This window comes from Phyllobates terribilis, unplaced genomic scaffold, assembly GCF_046119375.1.
Source record: "Phyllobates terribilis strain yellow unplaced genomic scaffold, ASM4611937v1 Scaffold_2__4_contigs__length_985480577, whole genome shotgun sequence".
NCBI classification, from domain to species: Eukaryota; Metazoa; Chordata; class Amphibia; order Anura; family Dendrobatidae; genus Phyllobates; species Phyllobates terribilis.
This window is the reverse complement of record NW_027362762.1, coordinates 261,691,594-261,710,461: the sequence shown is the minus strand read 5'-3', so window position 1 is coordinate 261,710,461 and position 18,868 is coordinate 261,691,594. Positions and strand designations below refer to the sequence as shown.

The 18,868-nt window shown below is 43.8% G+C and overlaps 2 protein-coding genes across 4 annotated transcripts in view; one reads left to right on the top strand and one right to left on the bottom strand.

The window, feature by feature from the left end:
* LOC141204936 (protein kinase C delta type-like) overlaps positions 1–6,229 on the bottom strand; it is a 31,376-nt gene extending 25,147 nt beyond the window's left edge. Inside the window, exon 1 of the mRNA XM_073663979.1 lies at positions 6,094–6,229. Within this exon, the coding sequence (XP_073520080.1) occupies positions 6,094–6,126 (33 nt within the window). The 5' untranslated portion in view covers positions 6,127–6,229. The remainder of the gene's footprint in view (positions 1–6,093) is intronic.
* The window catches only part of TBC1D4 (TBC1 domain family member 4), a 163,434-nt gene that overhangs the window by 3,497 nt on the left and 141,069 nt on the right, over positions 1–18,868 (top strand). The gene's annotated exons all lie outside the window — the stretch shown is intronic.

Below are 18,868 nucleotides of genomic sequence, written 5' to 3'. Positions count from 1 at the left end.
AAGTGTAACCGTTGTTTTAATTTTTATTTTGTAAATCAATAGTACTCATGAAAATAAGCAGCGTCGTAATATATCTTATCAGAGAAATCTGTTTCTCCGCAGGACTGATCATTCCTTCTCAAAATTCTTTATGTGTAATAAGTGAAGACAGATTTTTCCTTTACGGAGATAGGAGATGGCAGTTAGTACTGATAAGATTCTATGTAGATAGGAGGGAGGAGCTCTGCCTCTAGCTCTTCCCCCTCCCCTCTCCATAGAATCTCATCAGTACTAACTGCCATCTCCTATCTCAGTAAGGTAAAAATCTGTCTTCACTTATTAAACATTTTTCCTGTGAATTGAGAATTTTGAGAATGAATGATGAGTCTTGGCGGAGAAAGAAACAGAATTCTCTAATAAGATAAATTACAAAGTTACTTATTTTCATGCGTACTATTGATTTATGAAATACAAATTAAAATGATGGTTACACTTTAAGTAAAAACAGACACATGGAGTAAAAATAGTTGCAAATCTGATCCAACACACTGATGAAAAAGGTCTGTTTTTCTCATATGAAAAAAAAACCACAAAAACCTCCAGGCACTGTCCACCTGCCAACAGCAAAAAAGGCCGCACTTGGGTGACACAGCAATGGCATCTATTCTGTCTGGGGTTTTTATGGACCCATTCGGGTTATTTTGATCTTTTTTTTACATTTTGGCAGGACAATCCGAATAAGTGAATCTGCCCATAGACTATAACAGTTAAATGTATTTTCAGTGTTAAGCACAAATAGAACACGTGTTTGAAAATGAAGCTTGAGTAGTAAAACCAGTCACAGGCACAATGAAGGACTACAGAGCGGTGCCTGGTAAACAATGGAGGGAGCGCAGTGTTTGCTGTAGTGCCGTGACCCCTTCAACAGCTGACGTGTCAGGATGCTGAGAGGCAGGTCCCCACCAATCTGATTATGTCCTCTCCCAATGATCGGCCATCATCGTGGTTGCTTGCTGCTACAAAGATGCCTTTATTCTGCGCATTGCAAGGGTGATCCATTGATTGTTAATGCTGCTGGATAAATGATCAGCCACTTAGCAAATTGTGAGATCTTTCTATTAAAGACTTCCTTACAGGGTTTGCACCATATTAATAATTTACTGGCTATCTATAGGCTAGGGGATAACTTTCATCCTGCTGAACCCTGTACTCGCCTTCTTTAGCAGTCCCATAGACAATGCATGGAGAAGAGGTGCACATGCACAACCTTTGCTTCAGTCAGATGGGACTCTTGAGAATACCGTTCTCAGGATTGATGGGGCTCCCAGTGGTCCCTCAAACCTGGAATTTCACAGGTTTTTTTTGAGGGTTTGCATCAGTTCATGTAAAGAACATGCCTACAACTGTGAACATTTGGTTTTATTTTTATTGCGAAGCAAACAACAAATAGGACAAAATAACTGAAAACTTCAGTGTGCATAACTAATTACCCCCCTAAAGTCAGTACTTTATAGAGCCTCCTTTCGCGGGAATTACAGCTGCATGTCGCTTTGTATAAGTCTCTGAGCTTTCCACTGGGATTTTTGCCCATTCCTCAAGGCAATTTCTATTAATACAGTAAACACTATACGTATATACACACATTTAATGAAAAAAAATATTCATGTGATCACGTTTTATCTTGCCACAAACACTAAGGTTTCTGTCTTCTGATAGGACACAGATTCCCCAATAGATCAGTAATATGAAGATCCGGTGGTGCTTTGCCTTCTGTTAATTTAATGGCACTGATCGATTTGTCTCCTCTTCATTAATGGGTAAAATTGTAGTGTTTGGAAAAACAAGCAACGTTGCAGTTAACCTCTTATTAATAATCCTGCCGTTCTCAAGAATAGAGGGTTTTTTAACTCTATTCTGTACTGCTCATTGCCTAAGTTACTGACCCCACAGTCTCAGGGCCTGCAAGCGCTGTTTTGAAGCTGGCCGAATGCCTGGATCTGGCCAGCTTCTGTACTCCATACTGAAGAGGCAAAGCTGGCTCTGCTAGCAGCATGGGAGAGTGCTTAGATTGTTCCAGTGGTGCGAACATGCCAATGATCCGAACTGTCAATCTCCAGGAGCGAATTAACGAATGAGCGCTCAGTCTCAATTATCATGTCAGTCGTCACCCGACAGTCAACCAAATGCTAGTTCTTCAGGTCATTGGATCATTTATGCCGTATAAGAATCATTATTATTGGCCGCACATTGCTCTATGTAAATGGGAGATGTACTGCTGACAAATTGATACTTTATGGGTCAGAAGTATCTTACGAACAATTATTCTGTACCCATCCTGCCAATAAAAACAAGCTAGTAAATGAATTCAGTTGATTAACGCCACTTATTGCATTAAGGTGGCTCAGTGGTTAGCACTGTAGCTTTGCAGCGCTGGGGTCCTGGGTTCAAATCCCACCAAGGACAACATCTGCAAGGAGTTTGTATGTTCTCCCCGTGTTTGCGTGGGTTTCCTCCGGGTTCTCCGGTTTCTTCCCACATTCCAAAGACATACTGATAGGGAATGTAGGTTTTAAGCCTCATTGGGGACAACGATGATGATGACTGTAAATCGCTGTGGAATATGATGGTGCTATATACGGTAAGCAGTGCATAATAATAAAATAAAAATAAAATGCAGTGAAATTGGCCTTTCAATTGTGACATCTACCATACAAAGTAATGTGAGCAGTGCTAAATGGTCACAGTGATATGACAAATGCTGTCACACCTTTCTTGTAGATGAAAGCTTTTGGATTCACAATTTTCCAAGGTGCTTAATTTTAGAGGGTTACCTGAGCTGGAAATAGAAGATCGGCAGAAGTGCAGGATGTCGGACTGTCGCCGAACAGATATAGATGATACTTCCTGAGTTATGGTGATCAGTATCATTAATCTGGACAACCCCTTTAAGCTCCATTGTCTCCCATAGCTTTGTAGAGGAGTGGAATGTGGTGCTCATAACTATCCCTTTTACCTTAGAGGAGATGGGTGTGAAACCACAGTGATGACATGTGTAAAGGCGGGTTTACATTTCTTTGAGAACACGAGAAGATTTATTGCCATCCTTAAAAAAACCCAGTATAGACTATTAATAAGTTGGAACAGAGAAATGGATATTTCACCCTAGTGAGAAGATGGTGTGGATACAACATGTCATAATTACAAGGCCTAATACTTAGCCATGGTCATTTTTTGTCAGCCACACTGTCATAATTTGCTGTATTCCTTTGATCTTGTGGCGGATTTCTATTGTGAAGGATCAAGTACGTTGAAGGTCCACTTTTTGGCCACTTTGGCTTCCATGCCATTATTTTTGAACTTTCTTATAATAAAAGCTTGTTGGTGTAAAGTGGCTGTTCCTTTTATTACTCTGCCCTTTATGTAGCCTTGTGTTTATATACATGTATATATATAAGATTGCTTTTTTTCCCTTTCATTACTATATGGCAGAAAGAATCCAAGGTTTGGAGTCTGGAGGCCTTGCTAACCTTGTCTAGTTCCAGTATGTAGACACCTCATTGCACAGTGAAAGTTCATGGGTGTACAGTGAAAAGCAGGATTGCCAAAGCATGAGATACAAACTCTTCGAGACGGTCTGTGTGTTGCCTTGATCTCTGCTTATTTTCCCTATTTGTCCTCATATTTTCCAAGAATGAGTTCTTTCAGCTTGCATCTGTAGAAAGCCATATTTAGTCATGTTTGTCGAAAATGTGTATGATGCATGGATTAAAGGGGTTGTACCAAGTTACTAAATGAACCTCTACTGATAGAATAGGAGATAATTTATTGATTTCTGGGTGTCCGACTACTGGGACCCCCAATGATCCCCTGGATGGGACGATGACGAGGCACAACTGAATAGAGCTGAGGTCGAGCATCCACACATCTTCTCCATTCATTCTTTATGGGACTGCTAGAGATAGCAGATTGCTGTACTCGGCTATATCCAACCGATCATTTGTGGGGAATATTAAAGATCATTTCGCACGTCGCATCTGAAATATGTGACGGTATTAACCCTAAAAGCCACCATTATATCCACATTGGTGTTAGTTTTGCTGTCATTTTTTTAAGGTTTTCTTTTGGTATTTCTGCATCACAATAAGGCAACAACTAATTAAACTTTTTACATTCATCAACAGCTTAACAATAAGAAATCATAAAACAGTAGCTATCATCAAAAAATAGTTTAAGCATAGGCCAAACTTTGTAAGAGCAAATATTCAATGTGTCCACGTGGCCTAAATATAGAGAGTACCAAACGGCTTGTCACATTATGTTCAAATAATGCATCAGTGTCCATCACCTCCAACCATCTTCCACACACCTTCAAATTTATAAGAGCATTTCTTAATTTGCCATTAATTTGACAGCACTTTACATACATTAGCCCCACTCTAATTTCCCAATATCTCTTGAGTGTGGGAGGAAACTGGAGAACCCGGAGGAAACCCACACAAACACGGGGAGAACATACAAACTCCTTGCAGATATTTCCTTGGTGGGATGTGAACCCAGGACCCCAGCACTGCAAAGCCACAGTGTTAACTACTGAGCCACCGTGCTGCCCCTACGTAAGATATTGTACATTGGAACATATTTATTAGTTTTACCTCAGACATAACTTATTGCATTGCACTGGGTGAATTCTGCAGAATAAATCCGCAGCAGATTTGGCATGTGACAGGTTATTTATTGTTAGTGAATGGGGTTTCTTCAAATGAATTCATTTCACGATTCAAATTGGTCAAAAGTTATAAGATTTGTGTGCACCTAGTCTAATTACCTCCTGCTGCCACTCCACTATGTAGAGGAAATATGTAATAATCTTTGCACTTTATAGTCCGCCTGAGCTTTAGGATACATTTTCATAAAACTTGCTCCATAGTTGAATGCATGACACATGCTGTATTGGCCAACTAGCTAAATAAGTGCCGTGATTTAATAAGTGGGAGTCTGGAAACACAATCATTGTTCCTTGTAGAAGGCTGGAAGCAATGATGGACACTGGCAGCCGGGGTCCAGTAGCTAATTTACTGATACACAGCCATAACTTCTGCAGACTGTTTGTGTCAGATCGGGCAGATAGTAGCTGGAAACCTGTTTAATATAATATTGGCAACTATGCAATATCTATCAAACAAAGAGTCATTTGAGTGACTAGTTTGTTGCTGTTCTATGACATTTATCTAAAAATGCTATTGACACTTTTGACCTGAAAAAAATAATTTTTACATGTCAGTGTTTACCTTTAGTTACTAAAATTGCACGAGATTTCAGTCTGTGCTATTCATTCCTTCATTAATTTTCAGACCCTCTGATATGAAGTTTGCAGCCTATTCCAAGTTTTAGATCTTTTTCATGTGGGAGTGTCCCTCCCTGTAATAGATGCTGGATGTGAGGTCTGTGTCTATCCATGGTGCTACTGTCTGCACTTGTTTTCATGTAACAGCACAGCTCCAGAATTGCACTATTTTCCTTTTTTACCTTTTACCCTGTTTATTCTGCCCTCCATGAGACTCTACACACTTTCTCCCCTCTTCTATGCAGATTTGTGAATAACCCTCTTCCCATCCATCCTTCTACCTGTAAGGGAGTTCATACACATGAAATCAAAGTTGTATGAAACCTTTGGATTCGGCCATAACTAGGAAAGGAAAGAGTTAATCCACATTCCATTTCTTTTTGGGTGTAACTCTTGTGCAATTAATATTGACAGTCTAAACATTTTCTTCTTTCTTGCAGATAAGATACTGACAGAATCTGGCATATATTTTCCCTAACAGCGGCAGCCCTGCCAAGTCTTGCATTATACAAATGCTGACCGAGGGCTTCTTTATTTAATTGAAAGGCATTTTGCAGATTTAGGCTGGGTTATTCCAATGTGGCTTCAGCGTTCCACTCTCAATTCATTACAGTACAAGGGGATTCAGAAAGGAGGGCTCAAAGTAAAGGCCTGTAGTCAGTGGTAAATGGCCAGTGACTGAAAAGCAATGCAAAACTGGCTCATTTTCCCAAGGAACTGATCACAGCACAGCTTTCATTTTTCAATAGCCGAGTGTGAAATGTACTTACATAGTGTGATATAAGATGGCGACATTGAAGCATCAGAAAGGTTTTGTTGGGGAGTGTGCGCGGGCAGCATCAGCGTGGAAGGAGGACAATGGAGCGGGACACTCCGGCCGGGGGTTGCGATGGTGAGGGGGGTCGGCGTCTCTGCCAGGGGAGGGAGGCAGGAGGCAGAGATGCCGGCGTTATACACTGTGCAGAATTATTAGCCAATTTGTATTTTTTTGATGATTCATTTTATTTTTGAACAACCACAGTGCTGTCAGTCAGTCCAAAAGGAAATAACACTGAATATTTAACAAAATAAATGTGAGGTTTTGTCTTTTTTAGGAGAATCTGTGTGCAGAATTATTGGGCAGTTATTAGTGTGCAGAGTTATTATGCAACTAAATGAATAACGTAAATTTTCCCATCTTAGTTGTGTATTTTCATCAGTTAAAGTGAGAATAGTAACCAAAGAACTCAAAATGTACAAAATACATTACTGACATTTAAAAAAATATCAGTGACCAATATAGCCGCCCTTCTTTTCAATAGCAGACATAAGCCGTCCATCCATGGAGTCTGCCAGTTTCTGAATCTCTTCACGATCAACTTTTTTGGGCAGCACCAACCACAGCCTCGCAGACACTCGTCAGAGAGGTGGACTGTTTTCCTTCACTGTAAATCTCCTGTTTAAGGCTATGTTCACACATTGCGTTTTTTTTTTTTCTGCAGCAAAACCTGATCTCTTGGCAGAAGGTTAGTTCAGGATTTTTATTGCTTTTTTGCTTGTTTGTTGATGCGTTTTTTTTTTCACTGTCCTTTTGTCTCTTTGGCTGCGTGCCCACGATGCGTTTTCGATGCATGGGCACATAACATGCAGATTTTCAGTGGTCCTCATGGGGCACGGATTGCCAAGCGTTTTGCAAGCATTTACGCTGCGGAAAATCCGCATCAAAAACGCTTGAAAAGCGCATAGTGGGCACACAGCCTTATTGTTTTCAGCAGGTGGGTGTGGAAAAAGTGCTACAAAGTAAGAATGCTTTTATTAACGAAATGCAAAGTGAATGAACAATAGAGAAATCTAAATTAAATAAATATTTAGTGTGACCACCCTTTACCTAAAACAGCATCAATTTTTGATGAACTCCGCTGGGAGGTTGTTCCACACATCTTGGAGAACTAACTACAGATCTTCTGTGTATGTAGGCTTGTACAAATCCTTCATGTAATACCAGACAGACTTCATGATGTTGAGATCAGGGCCTTATATCATCATTTCCTGGGCACCTTGTTTTTCTTTACCTTGAGGGTATGTGCACACTATGCAGAAATGCTCAGGATTTTTTCCTGAGCGTTTCTGCATCTCTCTGGCAGGAAAAAACGCATGCGGATTGTACATGCGGTTTCCTGCCAGGGACATGCGGAAATGAAGCGGTCTTCACTTTCATTTCCGCATGCGGGTTGACAAGCGCTTCCCAAGCGATTTTAGCATCACTTGGAAAGTGCTTGTCAACTTCACACTATATAAATCCATGCAACCGGCATGGATTTATATAGTGTGTGATGTCAAAAAATAAAAAATAAATCTATACTTTACCCTCTGATGGCCCCCGGTGTCCTGCTTCATCGGTCCCGGCTGCCGGCAGTGAAGACTGTAGGACCTTCCGACGTCAGCGTCACGTGACCCGTCACATGACTCTGACGTCAGCGAAGGTCCTTCATTCAACCGCGAAGTGCCCGGGAAGCCGGCAGGACGCAGCGCGGGCCGTCAGAAGGTGAGAATATGTATTTTTTATTTTATTCTTTTTTTTTTTTAATGGTACCTGGGTCTGGATGAGAGTCCTCTCATCCACACCCGGGTACCATCCGCACATTAGACCGCATGAAAAGCGCATCAACATATACAGTGATGCGGATTCCATGCGGTCTAATGCAAGTCAATGGCGGCAAAAGAGCAGCGTTTCCGCAAAATTAATTGACATGCTGCGAAAAATCCGCATCATGGGCACAGTACATGCGGATTTGAATTGGGGAACATTGCTTCCCTTCTACCATGCGTTTTTCATGCTTTTCCGCGGCGTTTACGCAACTGCAAAAACGCCGCGGAAACGCACGAAAAACGCATCGTGTGAACTCAGCCTGAAGATAGTTCTTGATAACATTGGCTGTATATTTGGGATGGTTGTTCTGATGCAGAATAAATTTGGAGCCAATCAGACGCTTCCCTGATGATATTACATGATGGATAAGTATCTGCCTGTATTTGTCAGCAATGAGGACACCATTAATCTTGACCAAATCCCCAACTCCTTTTGCTGAAATTCAGCCCCAGACTTTCAAGGACCCTGTAAACCAGGGGTCTCAAACTCGGTTGGGTATATGGGCCGCACATAGAAAAAATTTGAATTTGGGGGCCGCATTCTTTGCAGGTCAAAGTGACATTTTTAGTGATACCATTTTTTATGTATACACCGTCTGAACATTTTTGCTGTGTTTATTTTATTTATAGCTTGAGTCGTTACGGATGTGGCCATAATATACGTGCACTTTTTTGTGTTTACTTTAGTTTATATATAAAACAGCATTTTTTGTGGAAAAATATTTTTTCATGCTTTATTTTATTTTATTTTTTTATTTTTACAATTTTGTTTCCTCCAATTGGCCACATACAGTAATATTGTTTTACAATTAGCACCATATAGTAATTCTGGCAAACATCTAGTAATGTGCCCCATCCTGGTGGTCCCAATCTTTTAGTAATGTGCCCCATCCTGGTGGTCCCAATCTTTTAGTAATGTGCCCCATCCTGGTGGTCCCAATCTTTTAGTAATGTGCCCCATCCTGGTGGTCCCAATCTTGTAATAATTTGCCCCATCCTGGTGGTTCCCATCTTGCAGTAATGTGCCCCATCCTGGTGGTCCCTAATGTGCCCCATCCAGGTGGTCCCAATCTTGTAGTAATGTGCCCCATCCTGGTGGTCCCCGGCTTGTAGTAATGTGCCCCCATCCTGGTCCCTATCTTGTACTAATGTGCCCCATCCTGGTGGTCCCCATCTTGTAGTAATGTGCCCCATCCTGGTGGTTCCCATCTTGCAGTAATGTTCCCCATCCTAGTGGTCCCCATCTTGTAGTAATGTGCCCCCATCCTGGTCTTCATCTTGGAGTAATGTGCCCCATCCTGGTGGTCCCCATCTTGTAGTAATGTGCCCCATCCTGGTGGTCCCCATCTTGTAGTAATGTGCCCCATCCTGGTGGTGCTCATCTTGTAGTAATGTGCCCCATCCTGGTGGTGCTCATCTTGTAGTAATGTGCCCCATCCTGGTGGTCCCCATCTTGCAGTAATGTGCCCCATCCTGGTGGTCCCAATCTTGTAATAATTTGCCCCATCCTGGTGGTCCCCATCTTGCAGTAATGTGCCCCATCCTGGTGGTCCCTAATGTGCCCCATCCAGGTGGTCCCAATCTTGTAGTAATGTGCCCCATCCTGGTGGTCCCCGGCTTGTAGTAATGTGCCCCCATCCTGGTCCCTATCTTGCAGTAATGTGCCCCTTCCTGGTGGTCCCCATCTTGCAGTAATGTGCCCCATCCTGGTGGTCCCCATCTTGCAGTAATGTGCCCCATCCTGGTGGTCCCCATCTTGCAGTAATGTGCCCCATCCTGGTGGTCCCCATCTTGCAGTAATGTGCCCCATCCTGGTGGTCCCCATCTTGCAGTAATGTGCCCCATTCTGGTGGTTCCCATCTTGCAGTAATGTTCCCCATCCTAGTGGTCCCCGTCTTGTAGTAATGTGCCCCCATCCTGGTCTTCATCTTGGAGTAATGTGCCCCATCCTGGTGGTCCCCATCTTGTAGTAATGTGCCCCATCCTGGTGGTGCTCATCTTGTAGTAATGTGCCCCATCCTGGTGGTGCTCATCTTGTAGTAATGTGCCCCATCCTGGTGGTCCCCATCTTGCAGTAATGTGCCCCATCCTGGTGGTCCCCATCTTGCAGTAATGTGCCCCATCCTGGTGGTCCCCATCTTGTAGTAATGTGCCCCATCCTGGTGGTGCTCATCTTGTAGTAATGTGCCCCATCCTGGTGGTCCCCATCTTGCAGTAATGTGCCCCATCCTGGTGGTCCCCATCTTGTAGTAATGTGCCCCATCCTGGTGGTTCCCATCTTGTAGTAATGTGCCCCATCCTGGTGGTCCCCATCCTGGTGGTCCCCATCTTGTAGTAATGTGCCCCATCCTGGTGGTTCCCATCTTGTAGTAATGTGCCCCATCCTGGTGGTCCCCATCTTGTAGTAATGTGCCCCATCCTGGTGGTCCCCATCTTGTAGTAATGTGCCCCATCCTGGTGGTGCTCATCTTGTAGTAATGTGCCCCATCCTGGTGGTGCTCATCTTGTAGTAATGTGCCCCATCCTGGTGGTCCCCATCTTGCAGTAATGTGCCCCATCCTGGTGGTCCCAATCTTGTAATAATTTGCCCCATCCTGGTGGTCCCCATCTTGCAGTAATGTGCCCCATCCTGGTGGTCCCTAATGTGCCCCATCCAGGTGGTCCCAATCTTGTAGTAATGTGCCCCATCCTGGTGGTCCCCGGCTTGTAGTAATGTGCCCCCATCCTGGTCCCTATCTTGCAGTAATGTGCCCCTTCCTGGTGGTCCCCATCTTGCAGTAATGTGCCCCATCCTGGTGGTCCCCATCTTGCAGTAATGTGCCCCATCCTGGTGGTCCCCATCTTGCAGTAATGTGCCCCATCCTGGTGGTCCCCATCTTGCAGTAATGTGCCCCATCCTGGTGGTCCCCATCTTGTAGTAATGTGCCCCATTCTGGTGGTTCCCATCTTGCAGTAATGTTCCCCATCCTAGTGGTCCCCGTCTTGTAGTAATGTGCCCCCATCCTGGTCTTCATCTTGGAGTAATGTGCCCCATCCTGGTGGTCCCCATCTTGTAGTAATGTGCCCCATCCTGGTGGTGCTCATCTTGTAGTAATGTGCCCCATCCTGGTTGTGCTCATCTTGTAGTAATGTGCCCCATCCTGGTGGTCCCCATCTTGCAGTAATGTGCCCCATCCTGGTGGTCCCCATCTTGCAGTAATGTGCCCCATCCTGGTGGTCCCCATCTTGTAGTAATGTGCCCCATCCTGGTGGTGCTCATCTTGTAGTAATGTGCCCCATCCTGGTGGTGCTCATCTTGTAGTAATGTGCCCCATCCTGGTGGTCCCCATCTTGCAGTAATGTGCCCCATCCTGGTGGTCCCCATCTTGTAGTAATGTGCCCCATCCTGGTGGTCCCCATCTTGTAGTAATGTGCCCCATCCTGGTGGTGCTCATCTTGTAGTAATGTGCCCCATCCTGCTGGTGCTCATCTTGTAGTAATGTGCCCCATCCTGGTGGTCCCCATCTTGCAGTAATGTGCCCCATCCTGGTGGTCCCCATCTTGCAGTAATGTGCCCCATCCTGGTGGTCCCCATCTTGTAGTAATGTGCCCCATCCTGGTGGTGCTCATCTTGTAGTAATGTGCCCCATCCTGGTGGTCCCCATCTTGCAGTAATGTGCCCCATCCTGGTGGTCCCCATCTTGTAGTAATGTGCCCCATCCTGGTGGTCCCCATCTTGTAGTAATGTGCCCCATCCTGGTGGTCCCCATCTTGTAGTAATGTGCCCCATCCTGGTGGTCCCCATCTTGTAGTAATGTGCCCCATCCTGGTGGTGCTCATCTTGTAGTAATGTGCCCCATCCTGGTGGTCCCCATCTTGTAGTAATGTGCCCCATCCTGGTGGTCCCCATCTTGTAGTAATGTGCCCCATCCTGGTGGTCCCCATCTTGTAGTAATGTGCCCCATCCTGGTGGTCCCCATCTTGTAGTAATATGCCCCATCCTGGTGGTCCCCATCTTGTAGTAATGTGCCCCATCCTGGTGGTGCTCATCTTGTAGTAATGTGCCCCATCCTGGTGGTCCCCGTCTTGTAGTAATGTGCCCCCATCCTGGTCTTCATCTTGGAGTAATGTGTCCCATCCTGGTGGTCCCCATCTTGTAGTAATGTGCCCCATCCTGGTGGTGCTCATCTTGTAGTAATGTGCCCCATCCTGGTGGTCCCCATCTTGTAGTAATGTGCCCCATCCTGGTGGTCCCCATCTTGTAGTAATGTGCCCCATCCTGGTGGTCCCCATCTTGTAGTAATGTGCCCCATCCTGGTGGTCCCCATCTTGTAGTAATGTGCCCCATCCTGGTGGTCCCCATCTTGTAGTAATGTGCCCCATCCTGTAGTAATGCCCCATCCAGGTCCCCCTATTGTAGATATGTCCCCTGCGCTGTTCTTCACACACACATGAAAGAGAAAAAAAAAAAAAGATTGTTCTCACCTGTCCTCCGTTCCCTCGGCGTCCTTTGTGTACATGTGGCCCGCAGACACTGACCCCTTGACGATCCTGACCTGGCCGGCGGCTGGCATTGGAAATGCTGTGCAGAGAGCCGGTCTCTGCGGCAATGCAGCTCTGCTGTCGGCGGCTCCTCCTGGTCCAGGTCTGGATTGTCAAGGGGTCTGTGCCTGCGGGCCGCTTAAAGCAGCCTCAAGGGGCGCGGCCCGGGGGCCGTGTGTTTGGGACCTCTGCTGTAAACAGTGATTGTTTCACTTTCCAGCCTTTTCGGTGCACAAGCTGCCTTCTATTACAGCCAGACATTTCACATTTTGATTAATCAGTCCACAGCTTACTGTCATTTTTCTATGTTTTTTTTTATTCTCATTGAGGGATTTTTTACAATATAAGGAAGGGGGGAATAATAATATTAAAAAAAATGTACATATATTTCCAAATCTGAATATAAAGGGGGAGTGAAGATTGTAACGTGGAAAATCAAGGGTAATGGAGGGAGGGTAAGAAAGGAAGGGATAAGAGAAATCAGTTAAGGGAAAAGGGAGGGTAAAGGTATAAAGGGAAAGTAACAAATAAAACGAAATGAGATCAGGTTAATAAGGGAAGAGAAAGCCAGTTCCTATGTTTTCATGCATAGTTCAATCACTTGGCCTTATTTCTATGTAAAAGGTATGGATATGGCTTTTTTGCACTCGGTTCTTTCATGAAGACCACTTCTAGCCACACTTCTCTGAACAGTTGATGGGTGTAGCTTGTCCCACTGGCTGCTGCCAGTTGTCACTGCTGGATATCTTCAGATCTTTCTAAGGGAAGCAAGCATTATGTGTCTTTCGTCTTCTGCACTAATTTTTCTTGGCCTACCTCGGCGTCTACGCTCTTCAAGGTTACTAATTTCTTTGTGCTTCTTCAAAAGAGCTTAAACAGCATGTCTTAAAAATCCAGTCTGCTCTGAAATCTTTGCCTGGGATCGATCATGTGGCTGTAGTATAAGGCTGTGTGCCACGATCGGATTTAATGCATTTCCGCCGCGGAAACGAATTAAAATCGCTTGTTAAGATGTCTGCCATGCTTCCCAATGATAATCCGCATGTGCTGTGCACATGTTGCGGAAATTTCCGCTGCGGATTACCATTGCGGAAAAATCTGCAGCACTACCAATTTGGGTGCTATTTTGTGGCGAAATCGCGCCCATTGACTTGCATTGAACGGCATAAAATCCGCATGTATAGATTTATACATGCTTATTTTATGCAGTTGAATGCGTGGATGGTACCCGGGTCTGGAGAAGACGAGACTCTCATCCGACCCGGATACCATCTTACCCGCAAGTTAAAAAAGAATTATAAAGTAAAAAATAAAAAAAAGTATTCATACTCACCGGTCTCCTCCCGGCGGAATCCTCTCTTCTCGGCGGCCCGCGTTGTACTGGCAGGACCTGTGGTGACATCATTTAATCATCTGATGGTCATTCAACCATCACCTGACCGCTGACGTCAGCGGTCGCGTGACCATCAGCTGACTAAATGACGTCACCGCAGGTCCTGACAGTACACCGCGGGCCGCCGAGGAGAGAGGATCACCGGGGGCCGCCGGAGAGGTGAGTATAAGGTGTTTTTTTGTTTTTTTTTTTTACTTTTTAATTATTTTTTTTTAGTATAGATGCACCATTTGAAAGCAGAACTCTCATAAGTTGGTCACAAAATATAAATCCATGCCAGTTGCACGGATTTATATTGTGTGACCAACTTATATTGTCAAGCCCTTTTCCAAATGCATTTGAGTGATGCTCAAAATCACTTGAAAAAAACGCATGTAAAATCAGCAAGCGTTTGTTCTGCCAGAGAGTGGGAAAAAGGCTAAGGAAATTTCTGCTTCAAATCTGCATCATGGGCACATACCCTAACTGTTGTCTTGTTGCTGCGCTCAGTCGTGCCCTGGTGTTTGACCTGTGCCATGAAACTGTCTTCCGCAATCTCACCTTTGTAGAAGAGTTTGGCTGTTCCCCCTATATGTATATTACTGTACATGCAATTTCCTAATAGATGTATAAAGATTCCCTTCCTATATTATCTACTACAATGGCATAATGACATTGGAAGCTGAATATTAGCCACCCCACTTTCTATGGCGTTTTGTTATCCACCAACTGTGTAAAAGTCTTGATTTGTTGGATTTGCTTTTCTTTCTTTTTTTAATTGGTGAGCCTATGCATGACATATGGAAGCACATCCAAAAATTAAAAAAAATACTGTATATTTCTCATTCTCAGTATTTTATCTCTCATATCTTTGCTGTAGTTGGGTCACTGGCCCAGTAAATGTTCTGTGGGCATTTTTTCCTTTGTATTTGCTGCATAATTTTTTGGAAAATTATAGGTTGCAATGGGCTTATTAAAATACTGCCTGCACGATGGGTTTTTGATGCTTTTTTAAGTATTCAATTTAAATAATGATACTGATTATGATTTGCTGACTCAATTTAACTTTCTAAAGACCTCCATACATATGTTTTTGGCAGGACCAGATGACTGTTATATGTCTGCGGCTTCTCCACTCTTCTGACAAATGATGTCGGGGTGAGGTGAGAAGGATTAAATATTTTGTATAAAGCACCTGATACTTCTGTTATTTCTGAAGATAGTCTCCTATCCGAGATGAAGTGGCTTACTTCCCTCTCCATATACAGAACACATGCATGCCCTGCCGTGCCTAGCATGCATGTATATGGCTGTGTCAGGATGCATGCCCAGCATGCAAGTTTATCAGCTGAATATGCAGCAAACCTTAAAAATTCTTCTTTTCTAAAAGCAAAATAAGAATGTTGCCAAATTTGAAATCTTGTTATATACCTGTCTGAACAAGATTGAAATATTATATCCGACACTTACAACCCTCAAGTTATATTCAACCCTGACAGAAGTAACCCTCAAGTTATATTCAACCCTGACAGAAGTAACCCTCAAGGTACAGTGCATTGTGAAAGTATTTGGCCCCCTCGAACTTTTCTACCTTTTGCCACATTTCTGGCTTCAAACATAGATATAAAATTCTAATTTTTTTTAGGAAGAATCAACAACAAGTGGGACACAATCGTGAAGTGGAACGAAATTGGATATTTTAAACTTTTTTAACAAATTAAAAACTGAAAAGTGGGGTGTGCAATATTATTCGGCCCCTTTGAGGTAATACTTTGTAGCACCAACTTTTGCTGCGATTACAGCTGCAAGTCGCTTGGGGTATGTCTCTATCAGTTTTACACATCGAGAGGCTGAAATTCTTGCCATTTTTCCTTGTAAAACAGCTCGAGCTCATTGAGGTTGGATGGAGAACGTTTGTGAGCAGCAGTTTTCAGCTCTTTCCACAGATTCTTGATTGGATTCAGGTCTGGACTTTGACTTGGCCATTCTAACACCTGGATACGTTTATTTTTGAACCATTCCATTGTAGATTTTGCTTTATGTTTGGGATCATTGTCTTGTTGGAAGATAAATCTCCGTCCCAGTCTCAGGTCTTTTGCAGACTCCAACAGGTTTTCTTCCAGAATGGTCCTGTATTTGGCTCCTGTCTATCTTCCCATCAATTTTAGCCATCTTCCCTGTCCCTGCTGAAGAAAAGCAGGCCCAAACAATGATGCTGCCACCACCATGTTTGACAGTGGGGATGGTGTTTTGAGGGTGATGAGCTGTTGCTTTTACGCCAAACATATCGTTTTTCATTGTGGCCAAAAAGTTCGATTTTTGTTTCATCTGACCAGAGCACCTTATTCCACATGTTTGGTGTGTCTCCCAGATGGCTTGTGGCAAACTTCAAACGAGACTTTTTATGGATATCTTTGAGAAATGACTTTCTTCTTGCCACTCTTCCATAAAGGCCAGATTTGTGCAGTGTACGACTGATTGTTGTCCTATGGACAGACTCTCCCACCTCAGCTGTAGATCTCTGCAGTTCATCTAGAGCAGGAGTCCTCAAACTACGGCCCGCGGATTTTTATCCGGCCCGCTGGGCTGTGGGCGGAGGAGAGCGGTGTCAGCACCCGCTCCCTCCTGCTTGCTCAGGGCCCCAGCAGCCGGATACTTACCTCTCCCCGTGCCTCTGCAGATCCGCTGTCTTCCTGCTGTGCGCTCCCTGTGACGTCTCAGGTCAGAGGGTGCGGTGATGTCTTTCCACCGCGTCCTCCCCTGAGCCGTCACAGGCTGCGCAGAGCGGGAAGACGCCGGCGACGCTGGAGTCTGGACCCGAGCAGCGGCAGCAGGTGAGAAGTGAGGTGAGTATTTTTTTTTTTTTTTTTTAATGTATGGAGGCGTGGGGCATAATATTAGGGGTGACATCCTGCATGGGGCATTATATGGGGGAGTGACATCCTGCATGGGGCATTATATGGTGGGAGAAAGGGACATCCTGCATGGGGAATTATATGGGGGGTGACATCCTGCATAGGGCATTATAAGGGGGAAACAGCCTGCCTATTGGGGACCTATGCTGCCTATTGAAATACTGGTTGATTTAACTTTACTTGTTCTTCATTTTAAATATTGTATTTGTTCCTGTATTGTTTTTTTACTTCAAAATAAGATATGTGCAGTGTGCATAGGAATTTGTTCATAGTTTTTTTTTTTTTTTATTATATTCCGGCCCTCCAATGGTCTGAGGGACAGTGAACTGGCCCCCTGTTTAAAAAGTTTGAGGACCCCTGATCTAGAGTGATCATGGGCCTTTTGGCTGCATCTCTGATCAGTCTTCTCCTTGTTCGAGATGAAAATTTAGAGGGACGGCCGAGTCTTGGTAGATTTGCAGTGGGCTGATACTCCTTCCATTTCTATATGATCGCTTGCACAGTGCTCCTTGAGATGTTTAAAACTTGGGAAAACTTTTTGTATCCAAATCCAACTTTAACCCCTTAAGCCCCGCGGGTGGTTTGCACGTTAATGACCGGGCCAATTTTTACAATTCTGACCACTGTCACTTTATGAGGTAATTACTCTCGAACGCTTCAACGGATCCCCCTGATTCTGAGATTGTTTTTTCGTGACATATTGTACTTCATGATTGTGGAAAAATTTCTTCGATATCACTTGCGTTTATTTGTGAAAAAAACGGAAATTTGGCGAAAATTTTGAAAATTTTGCAATTTTCAAAATTTGAATTTTTAAGCCCTGAAATCAGAGCGATATGTCACACAAAAGAGTTAATAAATAACATTTCCCACATGTCTACTTTACATCAGCACAATTTTGGAACCAAAATTTTTTTTTGTTAGGGAGCTATAAGGGTTAAAAGTTGACCAGCGATTTCTCATTTTTCCAACAAAATTTACAAAACCATTTTTTTAGGGACCACATCACATTTGAAGTCACTTTGAGAGGTCTTTATGACAGAAAATACCCAAAAGTGACACCATTCTAAAAACTGCACCCCTCAAGGTGCTCAAAACCACATTCAAGAACTTTATTAACCCTTCAGGTGCTTCACAGGAATTTTTTGAATGTGGAAGAAAAAAATGAACATTTAACTTTTTTCACAAAAATGTTAATTTAGACCCAATTTTTTTTATTTTCACAGGGGTAACAAGAAAAAATGGACCCCAAAATTTGTTGTGCAATTTCCCCTGGGCACGCAGATACCCAATATTTGGGGAAAAAATACTGTTTGGGCGCACGGCAGGGCTCGGAAGGGAAGGAGCGCTATTTGACTTTTTGATTGTAAAATTTGCTTGAATAATTAGCGGACGCCATGTTGTGTTTGGAGAGCCCATGTGTGCCCAAACTTTGGAGCTCCCCCACAAGTGACCCCATTTTCGAAAATAGACCCCCCAAGGCACCTTTCTAGATGCATAGTGAGCACTTGGAACCCCCAGGTGCTTCACAAATTGATTCGTAACAATGAAAAAGTGAAAAAAAAAAACACTTTTTCATTTTTATGAATCAATTTGTGAAGCACCTGAGTGTTCCAAGTGCTCACAATGCATCTAGATAGGTGCCTTGGGGGGTCTAGTTTCCAAAATGGGGTCACTTGTGGGGGAGCTCCAATGTTTGGGCACACAGCGGCTCTCCAAACGCAACATGGTGTCGCTAACAATTTGAGCCGATTTTCCGTTAAATTTGTTAGAGGACACCATGTTGCATTTAGAGAGTCCCTGTGTGCCCAAACATTGGAGCTCCCCCACAAGTGACCCCATTTTGGAAACTAGACCCCCCAAGGCACCTATCTAGATGCATAGTGAGCACTTGGAACCCCCAGGTGCTTCACAAATTGATTCGTAACAATGAAAAAGTGAAAAAAAAAACACTTTTTCATTTGTATGAATCAATTTGTGAAGCACCTGAGGGTTCCAAGTGCTCACTATGCATCTAGATAGGTGCCTTGGGTGGTCTAGTTTCCAAAATGGGGTCACTTGTGGGGGAGCTCCAATATTTGGGCACACAGCGGCTCTCTAAATGCAACA